The following is a 13689-nucleotide window of genomic DNA, read 5'->3' as shown; positions in this document are numbered from 1 at the left end:
TTCTGAGTATATATTCATCAAGGACAGGTCATGCTTACTCCATCTGGTGGATGTTTTTTGAAAAGGTCACCAAAGCAGTGGATGAAGGCAAAATGGTACACACTGCATACCTCGACCTGGCCACAGTTCCCCACTCTGGCATAGTAGAAAAGCTAAGTAAACTCAGAATAAACCCCTTTGTCACCACCTGGATTGCCAACTGGCTCACCAGTGGAGACACCCAGAGTTCTGTGGTGGGTCCCCTCCTGTTTGGCATATATTTTTCTGAAGTAAAAGCCTATAGCAAAGGCCTCTGGCTGACTAAGTTTGCTGATGACTTTAAGCTAGGAGCAGTCACTGAATCCACAAATGATTTAGCCATCTTGCAGGAATGTTTGCCTCAAATAAATAACTGGTGCCAAAATCATGGACTGAAACTAAATGCCAAAAACTGCATTGTTGTATCCTTTGGGAAGTCATCTACCCCAGGGAACTATCACAGTGACAATACGGCCTTAAGGGTTGATCCAGTTGTTCAGGAATTGGGAACTTATGTGGAAACTGACATAACTTTAGATCAAAATGTGTCTGTTGTTGTAAGAAAGTACTTCTATATTGCACAGCTTATAAACAAAGGTAATTGTTTAGCTCTGTCATTGTACTGTAATAAAATGGTAGTAAGTAAGAATCCTGGGACAGTTTCCTGTTACAATTGTTCCTCTTGTAAGACTTTATTAACCAAATATGAGTTTATACACCCGGTTACACATAGGAAATATATTTTTAAATGTGCTGCTACTTGTTATTCAGTGAATGTTGTATATTTATCTGCATGCACAAAATGTTCAGCATTCTATGTAGGGAAGTGAACTAGGAAGCTGAAAGAACAAATTATTGAGCATCAGTCTGACATATACACAGAAATAGTAGCAGTAATGCCCTAGCTAACCATGAGGCTGATTATGGCTCTGAGCACTCTTAAATTTAGAGGGATAGACATTGTTTATAAAATTATAAGGGGTGGTGACATAAACAATAAACCTGAAGTCAGTGAGTACAGTTAGATTGTTCACCTGCAAGCAGATCACAAACCAGAGATTAGTGCTGCAAACAGTGTTAACCCTGTTTTAAAGTATAAACAAATGTGTTTGAGATAATAAAATGATGAATAATGTATTTTTTATATAAATGGTTTTAAGTATTATGCTTTTAACTTATAAAGTGCTTAACTGATGTTTCATTTTGATCGGGTTGTGTTTTATGACATTTTCTGAAATTGTTACTTAATTGAGTGATTGTTTTTACATTGTATCTTCAGACTGAGGAAAGGTTCTTACCCGAAAGCTTTGTGAATATTATGAATATCGTGAATATTAAATACTTGTGGCATTTCGAGAGTCTGATATTTTTTTGGATTTATATTTATTCTACTAGTTCTTCTGTTCGCCCTGGTGTTGCATCCAATTTTTTGTTGATTGTCCCCCTTTACTCCACTCTCATTAGGCCAATTATTGAATATAGTGCCCCTGTTGGCATGTATCTCTCCAGACACATGCAACAAGTGGAACGTTCACAATGATATCTTACTAAAAGCATACAAGTCTTAAACATCATATCCTACACGGATCAACACAAAGCCCTGTCACTATACTAGGAATCCTACAGACTGCTAAGAGGTGACTTGTGTCTAGCATACATGGCATCCTCTGACCTATTACTGATGGATTTACTTCACATTAGCAAGTCAAATGGCATCAGAAATACTCAGTCTCGGAATCTAAACCTTTTCAATGACATCAACAGAATGCTGTACAAAACCGCACAATTCTTGGGGTTTAGGAATATTCCTTTTCCTTGATTTTGTGCAACCTCAGACTTAGTATAGATAATTAGCAAGAGGTGTGAGGGTGCAGCAGGACCTGCCCTCCCTGCAAAAAATAACTTCTTATGTTTTGCATGCATCAATGATTTTTCTCTGAGCATGCATAGTAGCACATGAACATTTGTGTTTTCCATGTACTGTGGTGCCTGTCTAAGATGCTGACAAATGCAAATGTCGACCAAAGCTAGTATAATCCCATATAGATATATAGATATATATATATATATATATATATATATATATATATATGTATATGTATATATGTGTGTGTGTGTGTGTGTGTGTGTGTGTGCATGCATGCGCGCGCGTGTGTGTGTGTGTGTGTGTGTGTGTGTGTGTGTGTGTGTGTGTGTGTGTGTGTGTGTGTGTGTGTGTGTGTTTGTATGTGTGTTGAATAGAAAAAATGCAATTAAAGCTGACTAAAAATCAACTATTTGAATGTGCCATGCAAGACTGAGTTACAGAAGGGATTAAGGAGTTTGCCCTTTCCCCACTGTAGTATATACTGTATATATAATTAGAAGGTGGTGTGGAAGGTGCAAAGCAGCTTGCCCCTTGAAAAAAATAATAGTTTTCTTTTTTTTTTTGTGGTTTAACTTTTGATAAACTGTTGATTGACAAGTTGTGTTTGATGAGTTAACATTCGATAAAGCAAATTTTTAGTATGTGGATATATATCCATATAGATAGAGATATGTTTAATATGATATTGTTTAGCTACAGAAAGTATATGTCAAGTGGTACACAGTTTTTCTAGAAGGCAATCAAAGTAAGAACTCATGGAAAGTAGTAACATGTCTAGTGGGTCGATCTATATACTGCAGTTAATTTTAAACCAGTTTAGTTCTCATTTCAAAGACAGAATTAAAAAAATATATGGACTAATATGTTTCCTAAGATAATTGAAAAAATATTTTGCTTAGACTATATCAAAATAAGTAATACCGGCTCTTTGAGATAGATAATAACCAATGACGCCACTTGAAATAAAATATAACATTGTGATACCAAACATGAGTATACACATTTTATCAGTATTTATTTACAAGGGAGGTCTGAAATGTCCAGCTGTGCCATCACATGACACATTACCTCCCTTATACTTTCATTTAGACTTGTAAACATCTCTTTGGCCTATTTATAAAACCAAATAATGCATGCTTACACTACCTGATAACTTTCCTTTCATTCTCTGCATTTACCTACCTTGTCTTCCTTGAATACTCTTGTTTTTGTCTGTACTCCTCTTCCATTATTCCAGTTGCATATCAGCTCTAATCATTTTTGCTGTTATCTTTACCTTTCACTGACCTTTCCTTAAATGTATATCTTCTTTTTTTAAGTATATGTATTGCACTCTTCTCGTTATATGCACTAATTACAACCATACTTTATCCTGTTCCCTGTCATTAATTCCTCAGCCTTAATCTCCCTTTCTTTTTCAGACATCATGGTTATTGCACCAGACACATTCTTCTATCCTTCCTGAGTCACTGTTGCTACTCACTTCTACCTGTCCTGGGATCACGGCCTTATCATCATTAAGAGGTTTGCATGGCCTTGTGATCCACAGAGCTATGTTGTCTAGAGCTTTTGTTCCTTGGAAGGTCACACTTTGCTAAATTGTTTCAGAGGAGGTACCAGACTAACAATGATCCACAAAGCACTTATGATGGTTTAGGTAGCTCAACGTAAGTGTGCATCCCTAGCTGAGCTGTCTATCATAAGGGAAAACATATTTCATATCTCAACATTACAAGAATTAAGCTGTGATTCTTAAAAAGGGGTGAATTCCAACCTGCCAAACATATAAATCATTATTACAGGGGAAAAGCCCCCTTGCATCCCTAGTCTGGAGATGTATCCTTTGTCACATCTCTACATGTATATAAATAGGTCTACTTTATATGATTGAACTTTCAAATGTTCGAATTACATTTAACTGAGACCATATGATCAAACATTTAAAAGTTCGAACATGTAAAAAAAAAAAAATACACATTCCTAGCAAGGATGCAAGTCCCCCTGCACCCCCACACCCCCCACTATTTAAATATACCAACTCTGAGATTGCACTACCTTGCGGGAAAGGGAAATCTTCCTGTTCCGTGCTGTATGGAGATCTCCATTCAGACCATTCGAACTTTTAAAAGTTCACTCATATGGTCTCAACCATATATAAGTCGATCTTTTAAAAGTTCGATGATCTGAAGGGGGCCCATATAAATATATCCTCCCTGCGGTCTAGTGAGTTTTAAAGACATGCAGGTAGGTGTGTGAGTGTGTATGTGTGTGCCTTCTGTGAAGGTTGGGCGCCAGGCTAGCAATCCGACACTGTAAAAACACCACTGCCAAACAATCTGCAGACGGGTCACCATGACCCCTAACCAGGAAAAGCTGAAAGACATAGTTTTTTTATATATGTATGTGTGTGCATGTGTGTGTGTGTGTGTGTGTGTGTGTGTGTGTGTGTGTGTGTGTGTGTGTGTGTGTGTGTGTGTGTGTATGTATATATATATATATATATATATATATATATATATATATATATATATATATATATGTATAAAGTCCACAAACATATCCAGCCCTCGAAATAAATCCATCAGGCCAAAGTGAAAAAAGGTTTATTAGGCAAACTGCCCAATATTTTTTAAAACAAGTGTGTATGCCTTTAAATTTGTTTATAGCTTCAATCGCATATGTGTTTAAATCCGGGTCCCTGTAGCATAGTGATGCACACTGAGGACGCCTTGAGCGAAACCGGCCACTGGTCTGTGCTTTTTGTTGGGCAGTTTGCCTAATAAACCTTTTATCACTTTGGCCTGATGGATTTATTTCGAGTGCTGGATATGTTTGTGGACTTTGTGTACATTTTGGATCCGTGCACCATTTTGTTCCGCGCATTCTTCGTGGGTAGCTGTATAGATATATATATATATATATATATATATATATATATATATATATATATATATATATATATACAGCTATATATATAGGTTCATAGGTAGGTACTAGGCTATTTGCCCGAAGGCATTTATAAACCTAGCCGGAATGTGTTGGCTTTCGCCACCCCTTAGATTAGTTCCCTGTGCATCTGTCCAGCAGAGCCATTGAAGTGATCCCCAGGGTAAACTTTCTGTTTCCCATCCACTTGTCAAGGTTTCTCTTGAAGAGGGTTAGCGAGGAGCTCTGCCTAATGTAGATTGGAATCTTGTTCCAGAACATGGGAAGTCTCTGGGACAGGAATCTATCCCTCCAGCACGTCCTATTTATTGTTGTGGTGAGGTTTAGATCCCTGGAGCATGTGGCTCAAGGGGATATGGTTTTCTTTAGATGGAGCATGTCCATCAATTCTGGGTTGGACATGGCCTTGTATGTCAGGCAGAGATCACCTCTGAGTAGGCGGTATGCAACCGAGTACAGCTGGAGTTTCTTCAGTCGAGCTGCATAGGGCATCTGCTTGAGACCAGTGATCCTCTTGGTGAGGAACTTCTGTGGTCTTTCCAGTTGTTGCAGGTGTCTTGTAAGGTACATCCCAAATGGGGCATTGTACTCTATGATGGGTCTGATGAGTGATATGTAGAGGGGCCCAATGACCTCTTTTGATCTGGATGCAAACCCTTTTGTGATTAGGTGGGCCACATAGAAGGATTTTCTAACCACTTTGGCAGTGTGATTATCAAAGGAGAGGTTACTATCTACTTTGGTCCCCAGATCACTTATTACACCTTCCGTATTTAGGGGGCTACCACCTATGTGGTAGATTGTGGGTACTTTGTTTTTTAACCGAGACCATATGATTTTTGAGATCATTGAAGCTTGGAGAAGAGGGAAATACTCCAAGATACCACCATGTAGAGTTAAGGTATTAGGAATAAATAAGCAGTGAGGCAAGGGTAATAGAGTGAGATGAAGCCAAGAAGATGTTTGGACTGTGGCTAGAGTTTGCTTTCTCTGCCATGGATTAATATCATAGTATGGGAAAATAGAAAGGAATAAGGGAATCCTAAGTGAAATACCTACTCTGGTAGAGTTTTTAGTTGAATCCGGAACTAAAGCTGCTGTTAAAAAAGGGAAAATTAGTAGAGCATATAAAATATCACACAACTATACAGATCAATCAGAGGAGGTTAGAAGAGATTGAGAAGAGAGACTGGAAAGGCAATTTACATGGGAACAATGGGAGGACATATGTATTGGCTTCCAAGTAGGCAACAAAGTCCAGAAGGTTTAGGATTTCTGCATGGAAGTGTTTGCATAGGTATTGCTAGACCCCAAAGAGATTTCAAATAATTTTTCTTCTGGCAGATTGGAATATCAGAGGTGTGATGGAGAAGAATGAAATAAATGTTTTGGGACTGCAATGAGTTGGCAAATTTTAAAAATTCCCTACAAAGTACTGTCATAAATATTGGGTGAGCAAATGACTGTAAGTAAGGAAATGATAGTTTTGAGCTAGGACTCCTAATCTGAATTGCCGAGAGATTGTAAGGCCTTCTTAGGTTTAATTTTGCTGACTGCCAAAACAGCAATTACTAGAAAATGGAAGTCAAAGTCTAAACCAAGTGTATTTAAAGTATTGAATATTATAAAAGAGATAAAAAAATGAGAACAGGGATTTTTAGAAAAAAAAAGCGCAAACTACATAGCAATAACTGGAAACTATGGGAACAATACATGCATAATAATATTGAGGAGGGGAAGGAGTGAGGTGTAAGGGAAAGCAGTAACTGAGTAAATTGTGTAAGGCTAGGGTGATGATAGCTGTACTGGAAGAAATCATATGTGAAGTATAACGTATGTAAAACAAAAACATACTATGGTACAAAAAGCAAAGATGACATATGTGGAGGGAGCCTTTCTTATTATTCTTATTCTAATTATAGATATGAAAGAACAAAATATAATGAAAGAGAAGTGAGACTGAGGTAGCCCCATGAGGAATATGTTGCCTGAAAAACTTTTTTTATTTCACAGACTGCACGTACTCCACCTTTCACATATATTGGAATGTATATTATAAATGTGACATCATTTCCATTTGTATTATGCATGTATGCATTTTCTGATTTAGATCATGAATGTACTAAAAGACCTAGAGCTGAACAACACAAAGCATGTCCATTCTGATGTACCAGCCAAGTTCCTGTTACTTGTGCAACTGCTTCGTTTAGCAGATCATGGAAATATTGAGACTGTCTGGAAACGTTATGAAGCAAACTCAGAAATCAGGTAAGAAACTCAAATATTCTTATACAAATTACTAATGTGGACTAGCTTAAAAATGAATCCAGTCATTATATTGTTTGCTAAATACAGGAGATGGATACTGGATGCAATTTGTGCTGCAGCAACAGCAGATGCACTCAAGTTTTTGGGTCAAATCTTACAAAAAGCAAAGATTACACATGTGGAAGGATCACTTCTTCTTATTCCTGCAATGCACATGGCAATTCCAGATCAGAGAACCATAAACATCGCTTCAGTAAGTACAACAGTATGACAAGAGATAAGTACTTACAGTTTATTTTCATGTATTCTCATAGATACTACTTCCTCTAAAGTAATAAAATACTAAATTAGAAATGATAAGAAGAATTAGATCATTATCAAATCACTTGATTTATTTCATAATCATGAAATGTGAAAAAAGTGTCTTAACAAGTAATATTGTAAAAATTATTTTACTGGCTATATAATCAGAAATGCTGTAGTTATGAAAAAAAATATGTTTACTGTATATCTGTGTAATCTTTGCAACTATTTTTAGTCTCCTTTTTTGTCTGTTAGAGCTGAATATCTGTTACTGTTTGACCTTTTCAGCTTGTAGTGAAATCTTTTGCCTACAGGGGTCTAGCTGTTTTTTTTTTTTTTTGTGGCAGAAAGAATCAGTCTGGTTTGATCTAGCTAAAAGCATTCCTGTAACACTATTATTTTTGATTGGATAATTGGGCTGGTTTCTGTTTCTCTGCCTTTAACAACCAGTGTTTTAAACCAGTTGTACTTATTTGCTCAAGCTATTCAAAGCTGCAGTGTGAAGTTGTGAATGGATTATCATGGACCTCATTAACAAGAACACTGACAACCTTCAGACACTTGATTCCACACAGTTTGGTTTTGTCAAGGGAAGGTCATGCCTGTTAAATTTGGTCAACTTCTTTGACAGAGTCACCAAGACTATAGACGAGGGGAAGACCACCTACCTTGACCAAGCCAAGGCCTGTAATACTATTCCCCACTCAGGTATAATAGATAAACACTCTCAACTAGGCATCAATCCATATGTTACCAGATGGGTAGCAAACTGACTCACTGATAGAACCCATCTAGTCAAAATAGGGGAAGCCACCTCAAGTAGTAGAGCCATAACAATCGGTGTACCCCAGGGATCAGTCTTGGGGCCTTAGCTGTTTGGGATATACTTCTCAGAGGTGCAAGCCAAATCTAGTGGGCGATGGCTGACCAAGTTTGCAGATGACTGCAAGCTGGGTGCTGTCATCAATTCCCCTAGTGATGTGGACATCCTCCAAGAAGGTTTCACCCAAACAAATGACTGGTGCCAGAAACGTGGCCTCAAACTGAATGCCAGAAAATACATCATCTCTTTTTGGTAGAATGACGTCCCCACAAATTTTCACATTGATAATAAGCCACTAAGCACGCAATCAGTCATGAGGGACTTGGGAACCCAGGTTGACAGCAAACTGACTTTTGTCCACCATATTGCCTCAGTTGTACAGAAAGCTTTCTACATGGCCCACCTCATTAGTAAGGGTATCTCATCCAGGGACAAGGTGGTCATAACATCCCTTATAAGACCAATTATGAATACAATGCCCCTTTTGCCATGTACCTCACAAAGCACATGCAGCAACTGGAGAGACCACAGAGATGCATAGCCCAGAGAATGCAGGTCCTCAAACATCTACCCTACACAGATAGGCTAAAAGCCATGTCCCTCTACTCCGTCTCCTACAGACTCCTAGTAGGTGATCTATGTCTGGCATATAAAGCAATCTCAGACCCCACCCTGACAGGACTGCTGCATAGCCGCAAGTCAAGCTCCATTCGAATAACCCGCACGTGTGACTTCAACCTGGTCTGTGACATCAATAGGACTTGTTGGCAGGACAGATTCATGTCCCAGAAACTTCCCCTTTGTGGAATAGACTCCCTCTCTATGTAAAGCAGAGCACCTCATTAAACCTTTTTAAGCGCAACCTGGATAACTAGATGAGGAACAGAAAATACACCCCTGGGATCTCACCTATGTCCCTGCTGGACAGTGGCATAGGGTGCTGACCTGTTGGAACATGGATACATTCTTGGCTAGGCTTGTACGGGCTTCAGGGCCAATAGCCTAGTAACTTCCTATGATCCTATGAACTGGGACAATATAACTATTTTTGCAGTTTAATGTGATCCTAAATGTGTTAGATGATATAAAAAAATGGCATGCACAATCAAAGTTATTTTTAAAGAAAGAGTGTTTCCCAAATAGCTATGTACCATCTAACAATGCATTGAACTTCATTTATTATCATGTGCACACAGTTTTGCCATAAAATCTTAAATCCAGAATGTTGGTTACATGTTTATGTCAATTTGTTTTTGAACATTTCCAGCTCTATATGTTCATGTGGACACTAGCATAAAATTCTCATCGTTGCACTGTAAATTGTGAAAACCTGCAATCTCATCAGTAAAGAAGAACAGAACTCACAGAAGACCAGAACAAAGAGATTCAGAAAGGCCTACTGCAATGCTGAAGTCTTACTTCTAATGGTTTGTGCTTTGCAGTAAGCATGACCAATTCATAAGCAGTTCTCCTGCTATGATCTTCTGCAGGGGGGACCTATCACATAACTTGCACTCCCCTGGAAATGGCAACAGTTCTAGATTAACTCAGCAGACTGATCCAGAGAATCACTCTGCCAAGATATTTTTTTACAGGGAGGAGAAAGAGTACAGAATCTTTTGACAGCATATACCCATTTACCCTATGAGACAGGACACAGCTTATACATATAAGGATAACAGGACTTGCCTCCCCCATAGTGCTTTTTTAGGCAAGATCTCAGAAATAACATTACCAACATGAAATTAACCAAGAAGAACAAAATAAGGGTCCTGCTGCTAAATGCTAGGAGCTTAAACTAAAAACTGCACTCCCTGGAAACAGTTCTGTTACTAGAAGATGTAGATGTCTGTGCAGTCACAGAAAGCTGATTCAAGGCCTTAGGGAATACCACGGCTTTGTAAGGCTACAATGCCTTCCAAATCTTTTGACCTCAAAATGAACGTGTGAAAACCTAAGGAGGCAGAGTTCAATCTATACTAGACAACTTGTCAAATCCTCCAAGGGCTCCTTTGAGAGAAACATAGCAAGCACAGCCAATTATAACCATAAGACCTTTTTACAGCTATGTGAGAGCAAACCTGATAGCAGATAGGTTTGGCAAAAATTTCACTCCCTTATCCCCTCCTAATTTGCAACAAACCTTCCACCCCACCCCCCCACCCCCCCCACACACACACACACCCTACATATCTGAAGAGCAGGTCCTCAAACCTTGTCCAAGGCAAAAAACCCAGCCTCTATGGGACCAGACAAGATCCAAGCCTGTCTTCTAAATGGGCTAAAACATGAACTAGCATCACCACTAAGTACCCTTTTCAATCATAGCCTAACCACAGGCTTTCTCCTGCAGAATGGAAAACAGCAACAGTTATTCCCCTCCACAAGGGTGGCCTAGCAACAGATCCAGGGAATTACAGATCTATAAGCCTGACGGGCGTCACCCAATTCAGCTTCATGAAGGGCAGATCCTGCCTGTTAAATCTGGTGGATTTCTTTGAAAATGTGACCAAGGCCATTGACAAAAGCAAATCTGTGCACACAGCATACTTCGATCTGGCAAAGGTTTTCAATACAATCCCACATTCAGGTATTACCGATAAACTTAGAAAACTGAATGTAAACCTGTTCATTGTAAGATAGGTTGCCAGCTGGCCAACAAACCAGACACACACTATCAAAGTGGCTGACTTCACATCAACCAGCAGACCTGTTACCCACAGGGTGCTACAGGGGTCAGTGTTGGGCCCCTAATGTTTGGTATATACTTCTCAGAAGTTCAGGTCAAAACTAAGGTGTTGTAGCTGTCCAAGTTTGCAGACAACTGCAACTAGGTGCAATCACTGAATCCCCAAATGTTGTCAGTATACTCCAGGAAGGTCTCCCACAGACCAACAACTGGTGTATCAGTGACAGTCTCAAATTGAATGCAACAAAATGCATCATCATTCCCTTCAGCACAAACAATGTTCCTTCACACTATCAAATCAATAGCAATACCCTAAGTACCCATTAAGTGGTAAGGGACCAGGGATCACAAGTTGACTATGATCTTTACTTCTACCACCATATGTGTACTGTACTAAGGAAAGCTTTCTATGCAGCACACTTGATTAGTAAAGGCATCACCTCAAGAACAAAAAAGTTATAACCCCTATACTCAGCACTTATCCGGCCCATAATTGACTATAATACCCTGTTTGGCATATACCATACTAAGCACCTGCAGCAATTAGAGAGACCTCAGAAGTTTCTAACAAAGACGATGTAGCTGTCCAAATTTCTAACAAAGACGATGTAGCTGTCCAAGTTTGCAGGCAACTGCAATTGGGTGCAATCACTGAATCCCCAAATGTTGTCAGTATACTCCAGGAGGGTCTCACACAGACCAACAACTGGTGTATCAGTGAAAGTCTCAAATTGAATGCAACAAAATGCGTCATCATTCCCTTCAGCACAAACAATGTCCCCTCACACTATATAATCAACATTAGGTAATTAGGAGGGGATAAGGGAGTGAAATTTTTGCCAAACCTATCTGCTATCAGGTTTGCTCTCACATATTGTATATATCAAACATTAGGGGCCCAACACTGACCCCTGTAGCACCCCGCGGGTAACGGGTCTGCTGGTTAATGTGGAAGTCAGCCACTTTGATAGGGTAGGAGGATGGCTTAATGGCTAAGGTGTTTGCCTTGCAAACACAAGGTGCAGTGTTTGAGTCTCACAAGGGATAATTGGCTAAGCTTAAAATGGCTCGCAAGGGCAGTTAGCTTAGTAATGAACTATGAACTATGAACTATCAAGAGGATCCAGCATGTGCCTTACAGAGACCGACTAAAGTCCCTGTCACTATAATCCATATCATATAGACTTCTTAGGGGAGAATTATGTCTGGCTTACAGACTAATGCAAGACCCAAACCTAATGAATTTGCTGCACATCCGTAAATCAAATGGGACTAGGGCTACCTGTTCCAGGGACCTAAATATGGCCTGCAACTTCAATAGGATATGCTGGAGGGACGGGTTTATCTCCCAGCGACTGCTGCTTCTTTGGAACAGGCTGCCAATTCATGTGAAGCAGAGCATCTCTATCACACTGTTCAAGAGAATTCTGGACGAGTGGATGAGGCACCATAGATTCTTACCGGGATAGCACCCACAACCCTCCTGGACATGAGCAGTCATCACTAAATGCAATCTTGGGTATTGACTAGCATTTGTATGGTATTACATTGGGATGAAACGGCTAGGTTTAAAATGATCTCCTGGTCAATAGCCTAGTAATCTCATATGATCCTATAACTGTGGGGGATTATGTTGTATGTGCATGTGTGTGTGGACTTGTGTACATGCTTGTATGGACATGAATACAGCTAGATGAATATGTGTGTGTTGGGGGATACCTATTTGTCTCTCTCTCTCTCTTTCTCTCTGTGTGAGCCTGTGTGCAGATGTATGAATGAGTACTGCATTAAGAGCTTGTTTGTGGTTGCATGGATGTGTAAGTGTGCATGTGTGTGTGTGTCTGTGCATATGGGTATGTATATGTGTGTTTGTTTTGGAGGGTACCCCTGCTATTGTGATGCACAAGCTGATAGTGCTAGTGTTCCCCCTATTACGTCTGACATCTCAGTGTACATTTTAGTCATAGCATTCAGATGCTAATGAGATGTTCTGTGCAGCTTTACCTTGTCCCTGAGTAGTCAATTCTGTCAGTCACACAACTGACTTAACTTCATTACCCAATCACAGCAGGTAGAAAGATTTTCTCTGAATCCTTCTGGGACTCAGTTAACCCTTGACTTCACTGTACCACTTCTTTTTATTATTACATCTCTTCATGTGTATGCCATTACTCAGTACACTTCCTCACAAACTGTTTTCTCACTCTTCTCATCTCTGTCTTTTGTTTACGCATCCTTTCTGCTACCTCTTGACTACACCTTCAGCTACTGTTCTTCCTTTCTTTTCTTCTTCATGTCATCAGTCCTCATACTACTTTTATTATCTCGAGTACTGTAAGTCTTCAGCTTTTTCTTCACTTTTGTTTTGTACGCTGTCCTTTTCCTTTTTCTACAATTCTTCTTAATTGTCTCCACGCTCTTATACTTTTTATATTTCCCGAGCCTTAACACTGTGTTTCTTACTATTCTCTCCTCATGCATGTTGTCTAAGAGCTCTTGCTGTTTTGCTTGGGAATTTATTTATTTATTCATTTTATTTTATTTTACATTTGTTGACTGAGAAAGCCTGACTGGACACAAGCCCTTTTTCAGCAGAGGCCCAGGGAGAAAAGCTCCACAGAACACAAAAAAAAAAAAAAAAAAAACAAATAAATCAGCAGTAATACAATTGATTAAAGTACATATAGACTGCATACAGATACATTGGATATTAAACAGCAAAAAATATGTGAATACAGGTAACTCAATGTAATACATGTAGTTTAGAAACTATTC

At 39.1% G+C, this 13689-nt stretch overlaps 1 protein-coding gene across 1 annotated transcript in view; it reads left to right on the top strand.

Moving 5' to 3' along the window:
* LOC122813623 (vitellogenin-like) overlaps window positions 1-13689 on the top strand; it is a 487128-nt gene that overhangs the window by 87561 nt on the left and 385878 nt on the right. Inside the window, exons 8-9 of the mRNA XM_044086038.1 lie at window positions 6942-7099; window positions 7187-7352. Coding sequence (XP_043941973.1) covers window positions 6942-7099; window positions 7187-7352 — 324 coding nt within the window. The remainder of the gene's footprint in view (window positions 1-6941; window positions 7100-7186; window positions 7353-13689) is intronic.

This window comes from Protopterus annectens, chromosome 10.part0 (assembly GCF_019279795.1).
Source record: "Protopterus annectens isolate FY-2018-M chromosome 10.part0, PAN1.0, whole genome shotgun sequence".
NCBI classification, from domain to species: domain Eukaryota; kingdom Metazoa; phylum Chordata; order Ceratodontiformes; family Protopteridae; genus Protopterus; species Protopterus annectens.
Note: the sequence above shows the minus strand (reverse complement) of the source record. Positions and strands in the feature narration are given on the sequence as shown.